This window comes from Sphaeramia orbicularis, chromosome 21, assembly GCF_902148855.1.
Source record: "Sphaeramia orbicularis chromosome 21, fSphaOr1.1, whole genome shotgun sequence".
Taxonomy (NCBI): domain Eukaryota; kingdom Metazoa; phylum Chordata; class Actinopteri; order Kurtiformes; family Apogonidae; genus Sphaeramia; species Sphaeramia orbicularis.
Window position 1 is genome coordinate 19,026,418 of NC_043977.1, and position 12,842 is coordinate 19,039,259.

Sequence of the window (12,842 nt, forward strand, 5' to 3'; positions counted from 1 at the left end):
ATGTAGAAAAAAGTAGCAGCTTAATCACCGGAAATTACGGAAATTTTTTTATTGCATGGCATTAAAGGTGCAGTAAATTAAAAACTTCCATCATTACCTTTCAGCATGTTGTAATTCAAGTGGTTTGAGAGAACACAAGACTTTTCTATCTATACCGTACGTGTTTTGTTTTTTTAAGGCTGTTGACAATCTACCCTGCAATGCAGATTCTATCTAATCACATCTTTCAGAACAGGTAGGACGGTTAAATACATGATTGACAGATACAATCATAATCAGTAATCAGACTCCAACAGATGTGATATGTTCATGACATTTAATCGTCTGTGAAGCTTCGAAAACTGGCTTCGCTATTGCATTACAGCATAAAACAGGGTCAGCTCATCTATCTTTATAATTACTCTTTTGATTTTGACTCAGACACAAAGGACTCTAACTCTATTCAATGGACGTTTTGCTGATAATTGTCTATAAATAATGCCTTCATTTGGGCTCTGTTGGATTATCTAAGTCAGGGGTGTCAAACATACTGCCTGTGGGCCAAAAACCCCTAAAGGTTCCAATCTGACTCATGGGATGAATTTGCCAAGTGGAAAAATTACACTGAAAGTGTTAACAGTCAAGGGTGTCAAACTCATTTTAGATCCAAACTCTAACATTTTAACAATATTTTGCTTGTTATTAAATGCTGTGTGCTTTTGTAGATCCACTGTGATGCATGAATGATAAGTTGAGTACAATAATGTTAAAATTGCATTTATTTTTTCAGGTTTTTCCATTTAATTATTTGTGAAATGAGTCTATAAATTAAAAAAAAAAAAAAAAGGAATTAAAACAACTAAAACAAAGAGAAAAATTGGAGTTCTCATTATTAGTGTTGTAGTACTCAAGCCCAATCTCGGACTTGAGACCAGTCTCGAGACAATTTTCTGCTTTCTCAATCTCGCCTTGGACTTGACCCTTCAAGGACTCGGTCTTGACTTGGTCTCGGACCACAGTGGGAGGAGAAGGACCAGAAATTTCAGAGTGAGTTTTTATGTTTGTGTTAAAAAATCCAATTATTCATTATTACAAATAAATTTAAATAATAAAACAACTTGTGGAAGAGAATTATTTGCATGTTTTATTTAAGGTGAAATATGAACATGGATGCATTGTCTGAAAACTGACTTGTTTTTATAGTCTTGGTCTTGACTCTGTCTCAACTCTTGAAAGACTTGGTCTCGACTCGGTCTTGCTTCCTCAAAGACTTGGTCTTGACTGCATTTGAAAACCAACGGTTTCGACCCTTCAGAGACTCGTTCTTGACTTGGTCTTGGACCACAGTGGGAGGAGAAGGACTCATAATTTCAGAGCGAGTCCTCAAGACCAACAGATTTTTTTTTTTTATGTTCGTGTTGAGAAATCCAATTATCCATCATTACAAATAAAGTTAAATAAGAGAAAAGAAAAACTTTTGGAAGAGAATTATTTGCATGTTTTATTTAAGGTGAAATATGAACATGGATGCATTGTCTGAAAACTGACTTGTTTTTATGGTCATGGTCTCGACTCTGTCTCGACTCTTGAAAGACTTGGTCTCGACTCGGTCTTGCTTCCTCAAAGACTCGGTCTTGACTGCATTTGAAAACCAACAGTCTCTGTTTCGACCCTTCAAAGACTCAGTCTCGACATATGCAGTCCCATCCCCATCACTACTCATTATTTAAAAGTTATCATGTTTTTATTTTACTGCTCCGGCCTGTTTGAGATCAAATCGGACTGTATGTGGACCCTGAACTAAAATGAATTTGAAGCAGAGTACAGTGTAATCCAGGCTTAGCTGCTGAGGATTGACATACAAAACTTTCTATAGAACTTTCTGTTTCCTTGTTGGTTTTTGGAATGAGCACTGTATGCATTACACTGTTTGCATTGGCTTACGCAATTGTGCACAGAGGGTTTGTAAGGACTTTTGTGAGGAAATCATTAAAAAAAAAAAAAAGTGGTACTGACTAAACATAGACCTAGATTTTTATATGTGTCTGTGTGCAGTTTGAGACGTACATGTTTCCCTTAACACTGGAGGGAACTGGTTGCGTGTCACAGCGATGATGATGAAGATGATCAAAGGCCAGATGATGAGAGTCAGTGACCAGGCCTGAAAGACAAGAGATCAAGATAACGAAAGAATTCACCTGAGGAAAGTTCACAGCATTGTACGCTTTATGTTGTAATTGATGCCATGATTCAATATTTCCAATGTGTAGAACAAGGAAAGAAATGTATCGTCATATAATTAATCTTCCGCGATCTTACTTCAGTAAAGCTATCGTAATGAAAGAGTCTGCGCTTTTGTGAATTATCAAAACAAAAGATAAGATCCATCACTCACCGGCTGTCTGACAACGCCCAGGCTATTCTTCCATAGAAGAAGTTTCAGTTGGCGAAAGAAGGCCATCGGTAGAAGAGGCTGAAACTGAATAACAATGAATTAGCGTAAGAAATAAGCCAAGCTGTATTTTATATTAATGCCTACGTATTGTTGAGACTGAGAGACGGTACTTTTAAGACTGTGACTTCAACTGTAACTCACATAAACAGAAATTTAATAAAACAGAAGAACAAGAAAAAGAACCAGAACCAAAATCAAAACCAAAATCAGAACAGAACAAGAACAAGAACCAGACCAAGACCCAGAACCAGAACCAGAACAATAACAAGAAGCAGAACCAGAACAAGAAGAGAACAAGAACAACACCAAGAACAGGACCAAGAACCAGAACTAGAACCAGAACAAGAACAGAACAAGAACAAGAACTAGAACCAGACCAAGAACAAGACCAAAAACAGGACCAAGAACCAGAATAAGAACAGAACAAGAAGAACAAGAAAGAGAACTAGAACCAGAACCAGAACAGAACAAGAACAAGAAGTAGAACCAGAACCAGACCAAGAGCAAGACCAAGAACAGGACCAAGAACCAGAACCAGAACAAGAACAGAACCAGAAGAACAAGAACTAGAACCAGAACAAGAACAGAACAAGAAGAACAAGAACTAGAACCAGAACCAGAACCAGAACAAGAACCAGAACAGAACAAGAAGAACAAGAACTAGAACTAGATCCAGAACCAGACCAAGACCAAGAACAGGACCAAGAACTAGAACCAGAACAAGAACAAGAACTAGAACTAGAACCAGAACCAGAACCAGACCAAGAACCAGAACAAGAACCAGAACAAGAACAAGAAAAGGTCACTCTCAAAGGACTCTAGGATTCATTTGATTGGTTAAACCCTCAGAGACTGAACCAGTCACTGGCAGCCAAAAGCATCTACTGGTATAAATTTATTATAAATTTATTTAAAATTTATTTAATAACTTTTAAACCATTAATTCTATCAACACATTGAAATAATTCAGGTAAAATGCAATTTCACAGCTTTTCATCGGCATCAGATATGACTCATTTGGATGTTCTTAAGCTCCGTAGTGAACGCAGTCGTCGACTCTCTAACACCCATATAGTTTAACAAATTTCAGCAGGTGTCAGCGCTTGTGTTTATGTTCATTTAATGATATGTTCAGTTTTTGTCTGTTTCCATATAATAATCTTTGAATTTACTCCAAGCCTGAATGAACATCTATATCCTCACTAAATTAACCCTGTAAAACCTGACCCATTAAAAACTTTCCATAAAATTAAAATTTTTTGAAACTGAAATGTTTATTTGCCCTTTTAACATAATCCAAACAAAATAATTTTACCATATGATTTTGTTTATGATATATTTTTTGTATCACATTCAATACATTGTGCATTTTTGTCAACTTTTTGCTCACAACAATGTTAACTTTAGATACAAAAATGAATTTTACCAGTAACATTTTGAAAATCTAGAACTTTTCAGGTAGTTCTTTTTTTGCATAAAACTTTTTACAGCCTTTTTATTTCCCTTGAATGGCACCATAATTTCAATATTTTTCAATTTTCAACTGAATAACTGTATAAATGTTCTTAACGTAACTTACAAAATGTGTCAGATGATTTAACCTTAGTGGCCATATGGAAAAGGCAAAAACAAAAAAAGCGTTTCCACTGACTGTAGCCTAGTGGGATTATAATCCACCAGGGGACAGATACAACAGGTTTTTAATGAAAGTATTGATCTTGTTGATAGATAAAAGTCTCAGAACCCGGTGTAGCAAATATGATACAAATGGTTTTATAGGGTTAAATATCAGAAAATACCTGATTTTCAATGAAAAAGGGCAAAATGCAAAGGATAATATTATAATAAATAGTAAAAATCCCTTAGAAACATTGTGACAATCTAGACAGCACCATGTAAAGAACACCATTTGTTGAACATTTTTCTTGAGTTTCGATTACACGGAAGTCTATCAGAGGCAAATACATCCCCGTCTACTCCACTACATTTGCCTGAGAAATGTAGTTACTTTTCAGATTACAAACTTATTTTCCCTTTGTATCGAGAGAAAACCAAGTTTATTAAAACATCTTAACTTTGGGTGTTTGTGTTTGTTTGGTATTGTAAAAATCCCCATTTTTTTCCCCTTTCCCCTTTGCAAACTAATACTAAATCCCAAAACTACACTATACCATATATAACGTACTACACAATTCACAGGCTACTATATCCTCCTGAGACCCAGGGAAGTAAAGGTTTTGGGTTTTTACATTAAATAAAAGTATTGATCTTGCTGATAGATAAAAGCCTCAGAACCTGGTGTAGCAAATATGATACAAATAGTTTTATAGGGTTAAATATCAGAAAATACCTGATTTTCAAAGAAAAAAGGCCAAATGCAGAGGATGATATTATAATAAATGGTAAAGATCACTTAGGAATGGTCAGATGCTGAGAAAAACTCATTTGAAAGTCACCACAAAAATGATTGTTGGACTTAAAGGATTAAAACAAATAGGAATAGGAAACAACTAAATAAAAATACCAGTCGTGACAACAACCTGGAGAGCACCATATACAGATCATCATTTGTTGAACATTTTTCTTGAGTTTCGATTCCACAGAAGTCCATCAGAGGCAAATACGTCACCATCTACTCCACTACATTTGCCTGAGAAATGTAGTTACTTTTCAGATTACAAACTTTTTTCTGCTACACATCCAGAGAAAACCACGTTTTTTAAAATATCTTAACTCTAGGTGTTTGTGATCAACTGTTTCCTTCGAGAATAATATGACAACATTCCATAGATACCTCTTGGATTATTGTAAAAATCCTCATTTTTTCCCCTTTGACCTAATGAAACAGCACAGCAATGACAATTGTACAAATTTATTGAGTCTTTTAGGCTGTAATATAAATCCAACAGTGTATAAAGTCATCAAAATGAGCTTGATCTTTAATATCCACAGCAGTATTCTGTACATACTAATACTAAATCCCAAAACAACACCATACCATAGGCTACTATATCCTCCTGAAGTAAAGATTTTGGGTTTTTACATTAAATAACACTGGTCAACAACAAATTTATTGTTTGAGTTTTTTGAGCTGATTTTGGATAATTTTGGTGTGCTGAATCCAAAAATCACATTAATTTTGCTCAATCAGGTCAATTTTCTGAACTATACTGGCTTTTTAATATTTTTGCTTACATTTATGGAAATTTTCACATCATATGATACAAAATTCTTTCATATTTCTTGCAATAAACGAGTTCTGAAGATTTTACTTTTGCCAATTTATGATTAATGTTTTTTTTTTAATATTACAGGTGAATGAAATGGCTTCGACTAAAAGATCTTACAAAAATAAGCCTGACGTATTCTGCTACATCTGCGGTGAATACATCATTGTACCTAACAGGAATCCTGTAAGAAAATTTTTTTTTTTTTCTCTAAAAACCTATTTTGGGTGAGAACTATATAAAAATAATCAACTGATAAAGTCACAAAAATGTAATCAATTTTGTGAGAAGATCCAATTTTTCAAAATCAAATTAGCAAAAAAACCCTGACCTGATTGAAAAAAAAAACAGATGTCATTTTTGGATTTAGCGGTGCAAAATGGTCCTAATTCAGTTGAAAAAACCTAGACAACTTGCAAAAAACATTTTTTGTAACCCAGTGTAATTAGCTTGATTGAAAATAGCATGATGCAATTTTTTTTTTCCCCAGATACTTTTTTTTTTTTTTTTTTTTTTTAAGTAAACCTGTGAAACTCCTGCCCCCAACAAAGGACCAAAATGCATTGCAATAACTTAGATTTTCACATTTTCAGTATATTTGTTGCCTACTTTTCACTATAGTGATTATAACAAGAGAAAGTTTTAGATCATTAATGCCCTCTATTATACTTCACCATTTTGCGTCTGAAAAACATATCAAACGACATTAACTAAAACTGAAACATAAATAAACCTTAGTATTTACCTGTTGGAGATGGTCCTCCTTCAGTGGTGGAATCAGGTGTTATCTAACCGTAGCACGCAGGTTTTTAGGTAAGGACATGGCGCTAGGGGACCCTAGCAGGATGCCCTTTCCATCAGTCGGTTATACCAGGAAACAAAAAAAAAAAAAAAACTAAAATATTACTGATAAAAAGTTCAGATTCAAGCTCAAATCAGATCACAATCTTCTAACAGCTGATCCACTTCGGTGCGTCGTCCGCGCGCTGTGCGTACTGTTCCACCTGCGCGTGAGAAGGTAAACCTGTGAAAAGGGCGTGTCCTCTGGTTTCAACCTGTCTGCCCAAAACAAGGGATAGGCACCTGACTGCAGACAACAAGGGAAGCACTGGGAATACTGCCATTTCAGTCAGAAGTGATAAGCCTTATCTGATTTATCACAGAAAACCAACTTAGGATTTGGGTCAGGATTGGATCTGTCTGATGGAGACATGTAAAAAAAAAAAAATAAATAAATAAAAAATTAAACATTAACCCTTTCATGCACGAATTATGAGAACCCTAATAAAAAAATTTTCCTGAGTGTTTTTATTCCTCTTTACGCATGACAAAAACAATACAATTGAAAATTTTCTTCTAAAAAAAATAAAAAATAAATAACAATAATAATAATAATAATAATAATAATAATAATAAAAAATCTTATGAACCTATTTTTCATGAATTTGCAAAAATGTCCACTCAGCTGGACACCACACGTTTAATTTTAGACGCACAGAAACATGTATTTACTGATAAATTGTGTGAAAACTATGGGGAGGGCTTGTGATTCTGGGGGTTTATGCTCAGGAAAGATCTACATAATGTTACCAATTCATGTCAGAAAAGATATGTAGTGTCTTAAAACTTTAATAAAGATATGTGTAAAAGAAAAAAAAAAAAAAAAAAACCCCGAAAAGAACAACAAAATCCATAAACATATAAGAGAACAGCTGTAGAATAGCTGTCCACTGTAGTGACCAGTATGCATGAAAGGGTTAAATCACGTTTTTTACTGGAGTTATACTAAGTCATCCAGGTATTTAACCCATTCATACATGAATTATGAGAACCTTAATCGAGATTTTTTTCCTGATTTTTTTTTTTTTTTATTATTCCTCTTTAGGCATAAAAAAAGCAATGCAATTGATTTTTTTTTTTTTTTACATATAATACATATTCGAAAAGGAGTGAGAAGAAGTATAACTTATAAAGTCCCACCTCTTCTCCTTATATAATTAACAATAATAATAATAACCTTCCTAGTCTAACCATATCTATACTATATACTATAATATGACTGATACTTATTAAATAATTTGGTTTCTGGCTTTATGTAATTATGAACAAATATAATATGATCACAAAATCATATCCAGCCCCAACATAACTACACACAACCATAAAATATTAACCCTTTCATGCAGGAATTATGAGAACCTTAATCGAGATTTTTTTCCTGATTTTTTTTTTTATTCCTCTTTAGGCATGAAAAAAGCAATGCAATTGATTTTTTTTTTTTTTTTTTTTTACATATAATACATATTCGAAAAGGAGTGAGAAGAAGTATAACTTATAAAGTCCCACCCCTTCTCCTTATATAATTAACAATAATAATAACCTTCCTAGTCTAAGCATATCTATACTATATACGAAAATATGACTGATACTTATTATTAAATAATTTGGTTTCTGGCTTTATATAATTATGAACAAATATAATATGATCACAAAATCATATCCAGCCCCAACATAACTACACACAACCATAAAATATTAACCCTTTCATGCAGGAATTATGAGAACCTTAATCGAGATTTTTTTCCTGAGGTTTTTTTTTTTTTATTTTTTTTTTTTTACTCCTCTTTAGGCATGACAAAAGCAATGCAATTGATTTTTTTTTTTTTTTAATGAACCTCTTTTTCATGGTGTTCCAAAAATGTCCACTTGCACCATTGTGTTTAATTTTTGAAACAAAGAAACAGGTGTCGTTGGTTTACGATTTTTTAGAAACGATCTGCTTCAGAGATTAAATGTGCTAAATGTTACATATTTTAATAAGATTAATCGGAAAACAAATGACACAAGTGCTGGTTTGCTGATGTTTGCAAGGTATATGATAAAGTGTTATTAGACTGTATCTTGGAAACTTCAGCCAACCAGTATTTTTGACTTGATTTTTCTTTACCAGTGACTCACATGTGGTAAAATTTCACTACTTTTATTCTGGAAGCATTTTACTTGTAGACCAGTGTATTTATTGATATATTGTGTGAAAACTATGAAATAAAAACATTTTTAATGCTGCTAATCTGATGTCTTCTCACATTTTAACATATTCTAATACTGGTCACTACTCACTTCATGGAGATAACATGCAAAAAAAAAATAAATCTTTTGTTAAAAAAAAGACCTGTTAATTACAGTCTAATAGCAATAAAAAGCAATTAATTTACACTCAGACATGTCACTGCAGATCAGGTTTATCAAGAACAGCAAAGTTACAGGAACGGTAGGAACTGCAATGTATGGGATGATGCATAAGTGTCCACTGTGTTGGCTGATATGGAACTAAAACAACAAAATCCATGAATAAACAAGAGAACAGCTGGAGAATAATTGTCCACTGGCGTGACCACTGTGCATGAAAGGGTTAAATTAATTTGTTTGACTCCATCGCACTGTTGCCTGTAGGTTTGTTAATGACCTTAAGTGTTCAAGATTATTTTATGTCCTCATTGTTATTAACCCTTTCATGCATAGTGGTCACCACAGTGGACAGTTATTCTATAGATTTTCTCTTGTATATTCATGGGTTTTGTTATTTTAGTTCCATATCAACCAACACAGTGGACACTTATGCATCATCCCATACACTGACATTCCTGTAACTTTCCTGTTCTTTTATCTAAATAGTGTTTTTCAACCTTGGGGTCGGACCCCATGTGGGGTCACCTGAAATTCAAATGGGGTCTCCTGAAATTTTCAATAATTGATAAAAATAAAAATATAAAACTTACTATTAAAAAATATATGGTAAGTTGAGAGACAATCACAATCCATAAAAGACAAGACAGACTCTGAAACTGAAGCACTGTGGTTCTGTTTATCTTTCAAATGTTCATTGTGGTCAGTTTCAGATGCTGCAGCTCTTTCATAATTCATAGTTTGAGTTATTGTTTGTTCAGTATTAATTGTCAGCCTTGTAAATCCAAGCTGGACTGACTGTACATATCCTGACCAAGGAAAATCAAATTCTCATTTTGTGCAGTAATCTACACCTGGCTTTACTGCCTCCGTCCATAATAATATACATTATATAGACTAAATGTTGTCTAAAATTAACGTTTATTTGCAACATAGTATAGTAAACTATTACGTGATCAAAACAAGTTAATTTTAGCAAAAGTCTGGGGTCACCAGAAATGTGTGATGTTAGAATGGGGTCACAAGCCAAAAAAGGTTGGGCACCACTGATCTAAATCAATTACTAATTGTTATTAGACTGTAATTAACAGTTTGTTTTTTTGTTTTTTTTAAACAAAAAAGTTTTTTTTTTTTTTTTTTTTGCATATTATCTGAGTGAGTAATAACTAGTATTATAGTATGTTAAAATGTGAGAAAAAAAAATCAAATTAGCAGAATTAACCTCCTGAGACCCAGGAAAATGAAAATTTTAGCTTTTTTCCATTAAAAAATTGTCTTGATTGGAAACCGCATAATGCAACAGTTTTTTGGTTGTTTGTTTGTTTGTTTCAGATACATTTTTTTCAATTATTATTATTATTATTATTATTATCATTATTATTATTATTGTTATTATTATCATTATTATTATTATTATTATTATTATTATTATTATTATTATTATTATTATTATTATTATTATTATTATTTTAATGGAATGTTCTTTTTCAATGGACAGCAAGTAAAACTGTCAAACTTTTGTCACCTACAGAGAACAAAAATGCATTGCTGGGTCTCAGGAGGGTAAACATGTTTTTATTTTATAGTTTTCACACAGTATGTCAGTAAATGCATGTTTCTGAGCTTCAAAAATTAAACACATGGTGTTCAGCTGAGTGGACATTTTTTGAAACTCCATGAAAAATAGGTTCATAAATAAATAAATAAATAAATAAATATATTCATTCATTCATGCATTCATTTTCTGAACCCGCTTTATCCTCACTAGGGTCACGGGGGTCACTTGGAGCCTATCCCAGCTACATAGGGGCGAAGGCAGGGTACACCCTGGACATTTCGCCAGTTCATCGCAGGGCTGAACATATAGAGACAAACAATCACTCTCACATTCACACCTATGGGCAATTTAGATTAACCAATTAACCTATTAGTGCATGTCTTTGGATTGTGGGAGGAAGCCGGAGTACCCGGAGAGAACCCACGCAGACACGGGGAGAACATGCAAACTCCACACAGAAAGGTCCCACCCCCTGTCGACTGGTGTTGGAATCGAACCCAGGACCTTCTTGCTGTGAGGCACGAGTGCTAACCACTGCACCACTGTGTCGCCCTTATATATATATATGTACATATATATATATATATATATATATATATATATATATATATATATATATATATATATAAAACAACACATATATATATAAATATATATAATATATATACGTATATATAAAACAAAACATAGATGTGTGTGTGTATGTATATATATATATATATATATATATATATATATATATATATATATATATATATATATATATATATATATATGTTTTGTTTTGTTTTTTACAAAGTTTTGAAAATATAAAGAAACACCTTTGGCACAGGAACAAATTTTGCCACATTTTTTTTCTATCAAAAACGCTAAAGTGAGAGTTGGGGGTACTTGGCTAAAAACATATATATCAGGATGTACTCCACTGTAAAAAGTTTAAGTACCACTGTTGTAGAAGATGACAGTGTTTCCACATTCACTACCCATTCCCATTTACTTATAATGGGTGAAATATGTGCGAGTGGTGGGGTTTGTTGTGCCTGGCACAACTTATTATTAAAGTGTTTTAACATACAGTACATCACATTTTGTATGAGAAATAGTCAAATCATGTGACTTATGTGCAACGACATAAGTACTGAATAAGCTAGTCTTTACTTTCTTAGTTGAGCGAGTGGAACTACTTTACAGAACATGCATGCACCTGTATACCCATACATCCAACACATGGGAACATGGAGGCGGTATGCAAACAACGCAATGACCACCTGACTCTTAACTCATACAAGGCAACCCTGACACTGTTGCAGTTTCCCCCGAGAGGTGTGGATGATAACAGATAGGTGTGGATGATTGTTTATGGAGCACTTTACATTTTTATCTCAAAGCAGATAAACAAATATTTTACATTAACTGTCCTACGAGAATAAAAACAGGCATCGAGGGGCGTCACGGTAGACATTGCACAAGCTTGTGAAGTGTTTCTGTGGTATTGGGAAAAGTCCACAGGGAAAAGTCATATGAGTAGTACATTTCCCTAGATACTGCATCTCTAAAGAGGTCAAACACAATTCAACGTATTCTTTAAAACAGATGTTACACTGTAGAACAGAAGTACAGGTCAAAAGTAGTTTATATTTTTAGTATTTAGAAATAATACTTATGAATGCCGTCTTCATTTGTTGCAGATACTTGTACATAGACAAAACTGCAAAAAATTTAGCAGAATAATATTACAATACATAAACTGTATGAATGTATTTGAGTATGACTCTAAAGACTGTAAAATCCTTTTTTATTGACAGTAACACATGAAAAATGCTTGGAAATTTTTCCGTTGCCAAACAAGGTGCAATACAAGATGGTAGAGTTAAGTAAGGGTTAGGCAAAAACAGGACAGAGTTGACACACACATACACAAGGCATTCCACTATTGTTCTGTCCATCTGGTAAGATTAACATTATCAGGGTAGTCCTACTGGTTTTCCATCTTGATAACATGTTGGTAAAGTCAACGAAGCAGCAAAGTAGGTTGAAGATGAATCCACAGATGGAACAGTGTCTTCTCACTGAGCTGTTGATTCATGAAGTTGGTTAAGCATAAAGATAAAAAAAAAAAAAAACTGAAATAAGGTAAAGACAAAAAAACAAAACAAAACCAAAAACAGACAACTCTTGAAAAGGGGTCAGTAACTGATGGGTCCTGAGGCACAGCTCTGTGTGTCTAGGTTAAAAAAAAACATACCTAGAGAATACATGGAAATAGATCATTTTGGTAAAAGTGAACATTTTGCTGTCACTGTAATTGACCTATAGCTATTGTTAGATATAGCATTTGTTAAAAACAACGTCTATGTAGAGAATAAAATACCTTTTTTTTTTTTTTTTTTTTTTACATTTTATCAAACAAAAATCTATGTCATATTAGGGCCTGGAA

At 33.3% G+C, this 12,842-nt stretch overlaps 1 protein-coding gene across 1 annotated transcript in view; it reads right to left on the reverse strand.

Annotated features, from left to right (window-relative positions):
• abca12 (ATP-binding cassette, sub-family A (ABC1), member 12) overlaps positions 1 to 6,546 on the reverse strand; it is a 191,088-nt gene extending 184,542 nt beyond the window's left edge. The window contains exons 1-3 of the mRNA XM_030125194.1: positions 6,407 to 6,546; positions 2,375 to 2,452; positions 2,047 to 2,140 (exon numbers count right to left, since the gene is read on the reverse strand). Of these exons, the coding sequence (XP_029981054.1) occupies positions 2,047 to 2,140; positions 2,375 to 2,440 (160 nt within the window). The 5' untranslated portion in view covers positions 2,441 to 2,452; positions 6,407 to 6,546. The remainder of the gene's footprint in view (positions 1 to 2,046; positions 2,141 to 2,374; positions 2,453 to 6,406) is intronic.
• Between the last annotated feature and the right edge of the window lie 6,296 nt (positions 6,547 to 12,842).